The 11,266-nt window shown below is 44.4% G+C and overlaps 2 protein-coding genes across 2 annotated transcripts; both read left to right on the forward strand.

The window, feature by feature from the left end:
- Positions 1-2,121: 2,121 nt before the first annotated feature.
- On the forward strand, positions 2,122-6,221 carry donson (DNA replication fork stabilization factor DONSON). Its single transcript, XM_076723875.1, has 12 exons — positions 2,122-2,634; positions 3,161-3,235; positions 3,351-3,551; positions 3,665-3,843; positions 4,026-4,101; positions 4,211-4,313; positions 4,508-4,616; positions 4,727-4,879; positions 5,022-5,220; positions 5,309-5,378; positions 5,511-5,641; positions 5,840-6,221. The coding sequence occupies exons 1-12, from the start codon at positions 2,182-2,184 to the stop codon at positions 5,978-5,980; spliced, it is 1,890 nt and encodes a 629-aa protein (XP_076579990.1). The 5' UTR covers positions 2,122-2,181; the 3' UTR covers positions 5,981-6,221.
- An 824-nt stretch (positions 6,222-7,045) lies between these two features.
- Positions 7,046-11,178, forward strand: wdr12 (WD repeat domain 12). Its single transcript, XM_076723651.1, has 13 exons — positions 7,046-7,213; positions 7,561-7,655; positions 7,797-7,891; positions 8,021-8,127; positions 8,411-8,526; positions 8,613-8,767; positions 8,865-8,910; positions 9,004-9,089; positions 9,176-9,316; positions 9,613-9,718; positions 9,855-9,987; positions 10,660-10,732; positions 10,861-11,178. Exons 1-13 carry the CDS (start codon positions 7,173-7,175, stop codon positions 10,936-10,938), a joined length of 1,272 nt encoding a protein of 423 aa, XP_076579766.1. The 5' UTR covers positions 7,046-7,172; the 3' UTR covers positions 10,939-11,178.
- Positions 11,179-11,266: the final 88 nt, after the last annotated feature.

Genomic DNA, 11,266 nt, shown 5'->3' on the forward strand with positions numbered 1-11,266 from the left:
CATACATACACACACACACACACTCACACACACACACATTTCATCCATTGCTATTCCTGAACATGAAGGAATTCCTACAGGCAAACAGACAAGCCCTAGCTTGCCTTCTCTGCCAGTTTATACACGTGCATGCATGCACGCACACACACACGGAGGCTGCTAAATAAAGGTGAAGCGGTTGCAGCCAGACAGTGAATACACAGTATAAAAAGCTGATCTACTGCAGGCAAGGGTTTGGAAAAGGAGTGCACAGTGTTCTGCAACTTATCAAAAAAAAGTGATGGGAACGTAGGATGGTAGATGTGAAAATCATGCATGCTTAATGCCAAACACCTCCAAGGCTCAGGTGACACTCCTCCAGCAGCACTTTGAATAAATGAGGACTTCACCTTGTCAACCAGGTAAAGATGTGAAAAACTCAGTTCCCTACTGAACATCTGGAAGTCCAAGCAAAGGTGGCAGTGCGCTCCAAACGCACCATTACATAACAAACTATGACCAGACAAATGGGAATAACAGCACACAGTTTCAAAAGGCTCAAAGTCCGCCTCATCTCAGACCTCCTCAAAACTCGCCTATCACTGTGAGAAGTAAGTGTGCGTGTTCGTTCGGAACGGTAAGGGTTCAGCAGGCTTCAAGAGGACTTACCATATCGCCAAACAGCATCTCAACCAGCCTCCCCAACACTGCATCCAACAATTTTGGTAACTTTCATAACCACTGGAGGCGAGAATCTAGGCCAGATTTTAAATTCTCTCTCCAGCTATTTCTGTCATTTTCCACGTGTACCGCCGAGTACAACACCACCTAGAATAAGGTACAGGTGGCTGTGACGGCTGCTTTGAATGGAGGCAGATCGCATCCCAAAGGTTGTCCTGAGATGAGCTCAATATGACTCAATAAGGCTCAATAGGTTTCAAAGGATAGGAAACAATGGAGGGAGCTCATTGTGGCCCCATGTGGCACAGTGGATGAACAGGATTGATTAAGCAGCACAGAGCACATGGAGGTGAAACTGGGCCACAAAACACAAGAAAATCAAAATCCCAGATTCTTCTTAAATTCTGGTCATTTCAAGGGAAACCCTCCTGCAGTAGAGTTACTGCCATGGTGTGCTGGTCTTGTTGCCTTGGTGAACAGTGACATCTAGTGGTGTAATTTCATTCTGCAACTGCAATGTTGCGTGTGGTCCCAAAGAGGTTCAGAGGTCTTTTTCAAGACGTTATGAATACAAATACCTAGTTTTATCACTTTTTTAACATTAGTTCCATTTGCCGGGGGTAACAACATTTTGGGAGCCCTGCAGAAGGTCATTAGACATCAATTCAAAACTGAAGCACAGTTTGACACTTAAGGCACTAGTTTTCTCTCTTCTAGCCCACCAACAGACAAGAGAATTGATTTCCTAACAGCAGCCATCACTTGGCGCTTGGCTGAGCTTCAGATGTGATTGATGACCCACAGTAATGACGAACGAGGGACAAATTATCAGGGAGCCAAAATTTACATAATGTCCGATTAATCACTGTGACAGAGGGACAGAGGTGGTGATGGCAAAGAGGCATGGAGCAACAAACTCCATGAAAAAATCCATGAGAGACAACAGATTTATTTATTTATCTATTTATATGTGAGATGTATTACAACATTAAAAGGCTATAAAACTAAGAAATTACAACTTAGCTGCTTCATTACTGAGCATGACAGGTGTAATTAAGACATAATTACATGGGTGTTGTCAATATTAAAAATGAAAATGAAAAAGATTTAAATGTTCGTACATTAGGGTGAGGAAATACTTGTAACGCTACGCGCATGATATGTTTACGGTCAGCGGTAAAAACTAGGCGCCTGACTAGCTAGGGAGGAGGAATCAGAATGGAAATCTATCAAGCTAGATTTCCATTCTGATTCTATCTAGGGTTCAGCATGCTTCAAGAGGACTTACCATATAGCCAAACTTCTAACTAGATAGATTTCCATTCTGATTCCTCATTACTGAGAACGATTATACAATTTCCCACGACTCAAACGCAACACGAGCGAGACTCGTGACGTCGCATGCTACGCGCCAAATTTGTAAAGTGCGGAAGGCGCAACAGTAAAACACTGGCGGAAGTAGTGTTCTTAGTGTTTTGTTGATTAAATTTGGTTATTTTTGATAAAGTATTCCTCTTCGGTATGTCTCAACAGGCAGGCTATTCGCCCAGCTTCAAGCGACCGGCTGAAATTATGCGAATGAGGAGGAAAAGAGCTCGAAGCGACGCCGGTGTCTTCTCCAGTCCGAGCGCCCAGGGTTCCGCTGACAGTCCGGGACAAAGCGAATCATCTCCGGCATGCGTTCGGCCCTTCTCCCCGGGACCGCTTTTCAACACCCAGAATCGCTCCGGAGGTGGAACAAAACGCAGGAACCCGTTCGCAAATCTCGAGAATATTTACAGCCCCAAAAAGAAGTTACTGATTTATAACGACGACGGAAATGCTGAAGCTGCGGACAATTACAAGATCAACAAACGGACCGAAAAGGAGGGAGATGAGGACATGTCAACAAAGACAGAGTGTCAAGGAGTTTTACGTCTCAGTGCGAGGCTAACTGAGGTAGAAAACCAGGAACGCCAAGATATTTCCAGCAAGGTTGGTTCTAATATCTGGATGTAAAAATAACCTTAGAATTGCGTACACCCATGAACTCAGCAGTGACAAACTAGTTAGCGCGAACATTTAGCTAACGTGACCTATAATATATATTAACCCAAAGCAGAACCCCCTTTAAAAAACAGCACTGAAAGTTATTATTTAATTCAAAGTTGTGTAAACCATGTGAGCCGAGTTGAACCTAACAATTGTTTAAAGCTCTTGTGCCAATATGTAGGTACACCTGTTAGCTTTTGTTGATTTGAGAAGTAGGAGTTTAATCAATTTCTACATTTTTGATAGGAGATTGGAATGGACTTTGTCATTGGTTAATGTGAAAGCTTAGGCTGAAAGGCTAAATACATACAGTAAACTACATAGTGTGCAGGGATCGGAGAATGGTGCCATATTCCTGTAGTTGTTATCAAGGTATCTGACTCCTAATTATATTTGAGAAAAGGAATAAATTGCATTTTGTTTTAGATTTTAATGTTTTCCATCTTCATTTGTCTGTCCTCTGCTGTAGAAGTGCCTCACGTTCTCTGAAGATGACTCTCTGTTTGAAGAAGAAGGAGAAGATGTTAAAAGTCCGCTGCTGAAGGTTGGTTGTGCTGAAGACACAAAATGTCTGTCTCTCCTCCTTGTTTCAGTTGTCCTCCTTCCTCCTCTCAATTCAAGTATGTGTTAAAATTGTCCTTTCCTGTCTCTCTTCGCAGAGTCCCCAGGCCATTGCTCCGGCCTCCATCGCTCCTCCTGTCTGCACAGAGTACCCAGCAGACTGGAGCCTGAAGACTCGCCTCCTCTTCACCTCCTCGCTCTCCCTGTTGTGGGCAGAACACCCCAAAGCCCAGGAGGAAGCTCTGGGACTCAATCAGCACTGCAGAGCTCACTTTGGCACTCTGCCACACAGCCTACAGGTAGAGATGACAGCGACTAACCCCCTGTTTTCATCATTTTTGCTGGATAATGTTATGTTTAGTGAGAATTCTTCCAAAGCCACTTTCTTACATGATGAGTCCTCGCTGTCCAGGATCCAAAGTCCTGCTCGGAGCTTCGCTGTGCCTTCCAGCAGAGTCTGGTGTACTGGCAGCACCCATCCCTGCCCTGGATCTCTCTGTTCCCCAGGATCAACGCTGAGAGGAGCTTTACTGGGAAGAGCACCCCATGGGCCCAGGATGCAGCGCTGCAGCAGAGTCTCATGAGTGAATGGTAAGGCTGGAGGTAAAGTCCAACTGGAATGAAATCGACACGTAAACTTGCATATACTGTGCTGTAGTTTACACGTGCACAATTATGTGACTAAACATGCGCAGAAACACATCATTCAGTATATAAGTCTCTTTTTGAATGGTTTCATATCACAGTTTTCTCTCTCTGATCATCCTCATCAGGTCAGTCAGTCTGTCGTCTCTCTACAGTCTCCTGAAGGCCAAACTGTGTCCTTACTTCTATCTCTGCTCCTATCAGGTAGGCGCTTGTGTGTTTAAAGCTTTTGTTTTTATTGAATTTAATTACATTACAATGCATCCAAATCATCCTTTTACATTCACTTCCCTCCATCCTTCTTTTCTTTCAGTTTACAGTGTTGTTCAGGGCAGCAGGTCTCGGGGGCTCTAACAACATCTCTGCCTTAATCTCTCCGACAACAAGGGGTCTCAGAGAGGCAATGAAGGCTGAAGGCGAGTCTCAAGAGAGATTATGTTTTTCAAACCGTGAAATCTGAAACCTCTCGTTCAGATTTATTATTTCATACATCCCTAAAAATGCAGGCATCACGTGAATGTTGAGGATTTTTATCCTTCCTCCAACCATCAGATATCAAAAACACAGCTGGAGAGTTTTTCTCATTTGCTTTATTGGTGTGCTTGTTCAGGTATAGAGTTCAGTCTCCCTCTAGTGGAGGAGAGGAGGAAGAGCAGGGAACCACAGAACCTGACAGTGCACCAGGGTGAGGAGGAGGAGCAGAAGGAGAAGGTGCAGGAGTAAGTGTGTTTTCATGTGTGTCACATGACACTGACACAGAACACTGCAAAAGGGATTATTTGGGTGGTGCTGACATTTATTTTAATCAATCGAATCATTTTATTTACAGGTGTTCTGAGCTGAATGAGGGTGAGGATTGTCAGGCAGGTGATGAAGGAGAGAATAATGGATTCAACGATGATGACGACGGCAGCTTCTCCTGGCTGAAGGAGATGGGAGTCCAGGACAAAATCAAGAAGCCAGACAGCATCAGCATACAACTGTATCCTCCCCCTTCTCTGACTGTCCGCTGTCCTGTTTGTGTGTCATACTGCTTAACAAGCACTCTTAACTAAGAGAGCTACATCTAATTTGGTTTAATATGTCAATAAGAGCAAGTCAAAGCTCCTTGACTGCTGATGTAGTCGTAAGGAGGGCCACGCTGTCGCTCTGGACCACAAGCCGGAGTCTGTGGTGTGTGTGGAGGGATCACACACTTTCACCCTCATCAACTTCCTCATCAACTGTAAGAGTCTGGTGGCTGCAGCGGGTTCCCAGGCCGGCTTACCCCCAACGCTGCTGGCTCCCGTCGCTTTCAGAGGAGCTGCAGTGCACACTCTGAAGGTATGGAGGCACACACACACAGGCACAGTAAACGCATACACAGCTGTTACCACATCTTTCTCAGTGTGTGTGTATGTGTGTTTTTCAGGCCCGCAGTGTGAATGTGAAGAGCCAGGTTGGTTCTTCATACCAGAACATCAGCAGCCTGGAGATCACAGGTACGCAGCTGCACCATCTCATCTCATTTGTTTGAAAATTTGCAGCCAGTATTTAATATTTCTAAATCACTGGAGGCAGTTTTAATGCATAATGAAATGGTTTAAAATTCGTTTTTACCCTCCCTCCTTCAGGACCCATTCTCCCCTCCTCCCTCCACACCATCACAACTCTCCTCCGTCCTGCACAGAAAGGAAACTTCTCAGCTACTCTTTACACACATACACCCACCGGCGTCATGAACACACACACCACCAAGGAACAGGTAAAACAGCCAAACTTAAAGCATGATCTGCACACACACTATGGTGAAATAAAGACTGACATGAGGAGTATAAATAAGTCTGAATACAGATGTTTTTGTTTGGAACTAAGGATGTCAGTGGCACCATATGTCTGTATTGCACCACCTAGTGGTCATTCTGTAAACATACACCCACTCCAGCTGTGTCTGTGCTTGCAGGGTGCTGGTGGGTCAGTGGACCTCTCTGGTTGTGGTCTCCATCCTGCTTCCATTCAGCAGCTTAAGCAGCCCTCCAGCCTGGGCAAGACCGCTCTGACTTACATCAACATGAACAACTACAGCTACACGTGGAAGAACTGACGGAGGGGAGAGCTGGTGGCGGAGTGTATTAGCCCTCTGAGAAGCACAAAGTGTGTGATGCCAACTCTTGATCCTGACAGACACATGAACTTGAACCAGTGCTCTTCAGAGTCTGTGTTTCTTTTAAAATTCCTTTACAGATTTTATTGCTTTGCACTGTACTTTTAATCTGTCTTTTAAAGCTGTCCTCTTGTGATGATCAGATTGCTCTGAATTTATTTTTAATGTAGATAAATGCATTGTTTAAATAGCCTGTTTGAAAATGTGTTTTAATAACTTCTAAAGTGTTTAATTTCAGAGATTTTGTTTATTTTTTTGCCATTAAGTGTTTTTCAGTGCAACTTTTATCAAATTAAATTTCGCTTTTGAGATTATATTCTGTCATGGGGATGCTGAGGAAATGAATTTCTCTGTGGACTTTATTTTGGGTTGGGGAATTTGTAGTTTTCGAGATAATTTCACACTTTCATCCGATTAGATGGTTTTCAGCCTAACAGACATCAGACAGATACAATACGGCACCAACACACAACAAAAAATATTTCAGAATCACAATACAAATGAATAATAACAATAATAATAATTATTATAGCTGGGTATTTTAATCCATAACAATACATCATAATTTATCAGTCAATTTATATTTTGTATTCACAATCTAAATCTGCATAGTAGCAGGTAACTAAATATTTAGGTAGGGGTATTGCATAAAATGAAAATAAAATACTCAAGTGAAATACAAGTAGCTTAAAACTACACAAATACAACAGTAAAATGCTAATGCTACACATGAGTGCATCAGTATAATAATTCAACAATATAATAGTATAAAACTGGATTTATTTTATTTTTTTTTATACTAATTATTTTTGCTCGTGGTACGTTAGTACATACTTTTAGGACATATACTTGTAATGGTGTGTTTTCATACTGCAGTCTTGCCAGTTTTAATCGAGTCAACGTTGTGTCTACTTCCTGTGCCGGTGGCGAGTTGTTATAGGCAGACATTACTGAAGGAGCACAGATCCGCATCATCAATGGTCTGCATCTGTGTTCGTCTGAAGAGCCTTACGTTCGTACCACATGGCACGACTGACTTCATGAGAGTCAGATGTGTTATGAGGGATCAGCTTTTGAGCCATATCTTCGACTCCCATTGATTGTGGTCTGTAAGAGAGATACGTAGCCAAAGATGTCGCAGTTACAAGCGAGGTTTTTCACGGAGAACAAAAGGTGAGCCCTTATTCCTTTTAACGAAGCACAGGAAAACTTAAAAGGACAGCACAGGCTAGCGGGCTGGCTAACTAGCTTTACAGTCCTTACAGTGAGCAGTGCATTATTGTGAGGCACTTTTCGGCTTTTTACCCCTGCTTGTGTGTTGTAAATACCCTCCAATTAGTATTCCAACAGTTGATGCTAACATCACGTTAGTCGATGTTGCTTGCTAATGCTAATCCCAACATATGAACGTCCTCACATTAGCATCTATGTTTGAAGGTAATTTATGTGACACATTAATCTTTCATATTAAACGCGTGTGAATCTGATGGCTGTAACTTATGGCATATTTTTTTTTAAAGATATGTTGTAGATGATGTCCCATTCTCCATCCCTGCTGCCGCTGAAGTGCAGGACCTCAGCAATATCATCAACAAGCTACTGGAGGCCAAAAATGGTGAGAAATACATTTTATTTTAACAATTAATAGTGCTGCTGGGACATTAGTTTTAGCAGACATCGAACTGGTCACAAAATCCCACTACTTAATCAGAAGTACTTGTTATATCTTCTTGTGTTTTCTTTTTTGTTGCCACAGCATCTCACAGCAAAGTGGAGTTCGACTTCCTGGTCAGGGGTCAGTTCCTGCGAACGTCTCTGTCCACTCACATGGACACAGAGGGCATATCGACGGTATGACCAGCCTCTCTGCTTAAACCTGTGTTTATGATTTCCTGCTGTTCCGTTTATGTTGGAAGCAAGGTGAACTGGATTGTCACGCGATTGGATATTCATGCATCAGTGTGTCTGTCTGTGTTTCAGGAAGAGGTGGTGGAGATAGAGTACGTAGAGCGGATCACGGCCCCTGAGCCGGAGGAGTGTATGATGCACGATGACTGGATCAGCTCCGTAGATGCAGATGCTGAATGGTAAGATGTGATTGGAACCAGACTGCGCAGGGGTGATCCAGGTCCCGCCCATACACCTGCCCAATTCAATCTCAAGCATGCACAAGCTGTCCATCATGACATCACACCCTGTTTTCATATCGCCAAATAACTGATTATAACCAGACTTATCAGAAAAAAGGGAACACTTCAGCAGACATCAGTGTGATTAAAAACCACATTAAATCACAGAAACCTCCCATTGTTCTGTGTTTGTCACATCTCATATATTTGTGCTTGAAAGGTTTTTTTTTTCTTCTTTCAGGATCCTGACGGGGTCATATGACAAGACGGCCAGGATCTGGTCTGCGGAGGGCAAGGCGGTGATGACAGTGGCTGGACACGCAGACGTGGTCAAAGATGTGGCCTGGGTGAAAAGAGGTGAGCGGGACGGAACGGAAGACCTGAACCCTGCCAGGAAGAATGACAACCTTTCTTAAAACATCTGTGTGGGTATTTCTGTGCAGACGGTCTGACCTCTCTGCTTCTGACGGCCTCTCTGGACCAAAATATCCTGCTGTGGGAGTGGAACTCTGAGAGGAACAAGGTGAAAGCCAGACACTGCTGTCGGGGACACACGGGCAGCGTTGACACTGTTGCCACAGACCCCACTGGCTCAAAGGTAAAGGCGGATGGCGTTGAATGAGTAGGTGGAGGGACAGATTTGAAGTCTTTGAGTGTTATTTATAAGTCAAAGCATTTGTGTTGCTCCCAAACAGTTCTGCAGTGGCTCCTGGGACAAAATGCTGAAGATTTGGTCAGCAGGTAGGTTACCTGAATGAGTGACTGCATCTTAAGCATTACTGAATAGAAAGCTAATCTCTATAACAAGCTCCACCTGCTGTCCTGTGCTGTCAGTGCCCACAGACGAGGCAGACGAGGTGGAAGAACCTGCCGACAGGCCGAGAAAGAAACAGAAGACTCAACAGCTCGGCCTCACCCGGGTGAGTGCTCCACATGGCCCGAAAACACAAGAACTGATGCACGAGTTTACGTGTGGAGTGAGCTTTGTATGTTCTCACACTGACAGACTCCCCTGATGACGCTATCTGGACACAACGAGGCAGTGTCCTCTGTCCTCTGGTGCGACAGCGAGGAAGTTTGCAGTGCATCATGGGACCACACCATCCGCGTGTGGGACGTCGAGACGGGAGGAATGAAGACGACGCTGGTGAGAGACACACTGATGAAGCAGAACCTTGTAGTGGGTCAGTAACTGAGCTGATTCTGCAGTCGTAGACAGATATTTTGGATTTCCTTTGCCCTGGATTTTGCCTCTTAGGTCTGCAGCGGCGACCTGAGAGAAAACTGCAGGCTCGGGCTGAAACTAACAGTCATTTTTGATCCACCTTCTGATTAGCTGATGAATCATTCACAGGGAAAACATTGTACATTAGTAACATTGTTGGAAACATTTGGATGCTGTTCATTTGGCATTTCCGACCCAGGGTTTTGTTGTGTCCACAGACGGGCAGTAAAGTGTTCAACTGTATTTCCTACTCACCTCTGTGTCGGCGGCTGGCCTCAGGCAGCACTGACAGGCACATCAGACTGTGGGACCCTCGCACCAAAGGTACCACTGTGCTCTGAATCCCTCACATGTCTCAGATCATTTTGTCTGCGTGTCGTGAAAGTGCACAGTCAGCTGTTTTCTTTGCACTCGCTCTTCCTCTTCACGCCCTCCTCCTCTCGTCTCCTCTCCTCTCCAGACGGGTCGCTGGTGCTGCTGTCTCTGACCTCCCACACTGGCTGGGTCACCGCTGTGAAGTGGGCGCCGTCACATGAGCACCAGCTGGTCTCCGGTTCCCTTGACAACCTGGTCAAACTGTGGGACACAAGAAGGTCAGTGAAGCACGTAGTTCACTGTGTGAAAACTTGTTTTCCGCTCGGAAGGCAGTGTGTACTTTCATTTAAAAAAAAAGGCAAAAAAATGGGTGAAATGATGCATTTGTCGGGAACTATTTTCAGCGGCGGATTAATTTGGGGCCACGTTGAGTATTTGTTGCAGCAGGAGGCTGTATGTGGGATGGAGTCATCCTTCGTTTTGATATTTCAATGGATCTTGTTAACATATAATACCAGCAGTTATGTCTGCACCAGCATGTGTCCAACTGTACTTTCCGCTCATTACATCCCATTTCTTCTTCTCCATTTTCACTCCATCAAGACCATTTAGACTTCAATTTCATTTTCTGGAGCTAGTGAGAGCACAAGCTGCGTCATTAGCCGAGCCGTTGCAGGAGGAAAGGTCACTCGTGCAGAGCAGGACATCCTGTTCATTCCACACATCTGAAAACAAACAGCTCTCTGCCCGTCTGGACCGAGCTTCCTGTCTTTGTCGGAATATAATAATGAGCTAGTTTCTAAAGCTTAGGAGCCATTTCTGCTGCCTACACCCACTGCATCTCAGCCCCCTCGTTTGTCTCTGCTGTATTTTGGTATATGTTTGGTCTTCTTGTGGGTCTCCAGTCATCTTCACTCTTAAAACGCATGTGTTGCCTTTGTGTCTCCCAGCTGTAAGGCTCCTCTGTACGACCTGGCAGCTCATGAGGACAAAGTGTTTTGTGTGGACTGGACAGAAAGTGGGGTAAGACTGTTGTGCAAAAGTGTAATCCCAAAGCACAGAATATTCAGTGCTTGAATCAGTAGGCCGATTGAGGATGGTACATAAATATAACAAAACAATGACTGATACCAATCTGTTTCTATTTTCAGCTGATGTTGAGTGGAGGCGCAGATAACAAGCTGTACACCTACAGATACACAGCCTGTCAGACAGATGCGGGGGCGTAAGCTCCACAGCCAGCGTGGCCTGCAGAGATCCACCTCATCCATCGGCACACACACACACAGAATGGACAGACTCGTACACACAATATCAGTGTTGTGCACACAGGCACAAACCTTGGCTTGCTTTGGTCATTGCTGTCCTGGTTATTTTTACCCTCCTTCAATTTTTACACATATTTTCTTATGGATTGTTTTTGTTCTCCTGTAACCCAAAAAGAAGTATAAATTAATATTGTCTCCTAAGACGTCTCTTCTGTTTCATGTTTCATTCGTTAGTGCTTGCTGGTAGATCTGTGGTGTTTTGATGGTGGCTCTAATATAATGAGAATTA

This window comes from Chaetodon auriga, chromosome 23, assembly GCF_051107435.1.
Source record: "Chaetodon auriga isolate fChaAug3 chromosome 23, fChaAug3.hap1, whole genome shotgun sequence".
Taxonomy (NCBI): Eukaryota; Metazoa; Chordata; class Actinopteri; order Chaetodontiformes; family Chaetodontidae; genus Chaetodon; species Chaetodon auriga.

What these genes read in the sequence shown, in the direction of transcription:
- wdr12 (XM_076723651.1), top strand. Translation starts at nt 7,173, where the DNA reads ATGTCGCAGTTACAAGCGAGGTTTTTCACGGAGAACAAAAG. An exon ending in AAACTGTGGGACACAAGAAG is followed by an intron (nt 9,988 to 10,659) that starts GTCAGTGAAGCA and finishes TGTGTCTCCCAG; the next exon opens with CTGTAAGGCTCCTCTGTACG. An exon ending in TGGACTGGACAGAAAGTGGG is followed by an intron (nt 10,733 to 10,860) that starts GTAAGACTGTTG and finishes TTCTATTTTCAG; the next exon opens with CTGATGTTGAGTGGAGGCGC.
- donson (XM_076723875.1), top strand. Translation starts at nt 2,182, where the DNA reads ATGTCTCAACAGGCAGGCTATTCGCCCAGCTTCAAGCGACCGGCTGAA. An exon ending in CTGCAGTGCACACTCTGAAG is followed by an intron (nt 5,221 to 5,308) that starts GTATGGAGGCAC and finishes TGTGTTTTTCAG; the next exon opens with GCCCGCAGTGTGAATGTGAA. An exon ending in CACACACCACCAAGGAACAG is followed by an intron (nt 5,642 to 5,839) that starts GTAAAACAGCCA and finishes CTGTGCTTGCAG; the next exon opens with GGTGCTGGTGGGTCAGTGGA.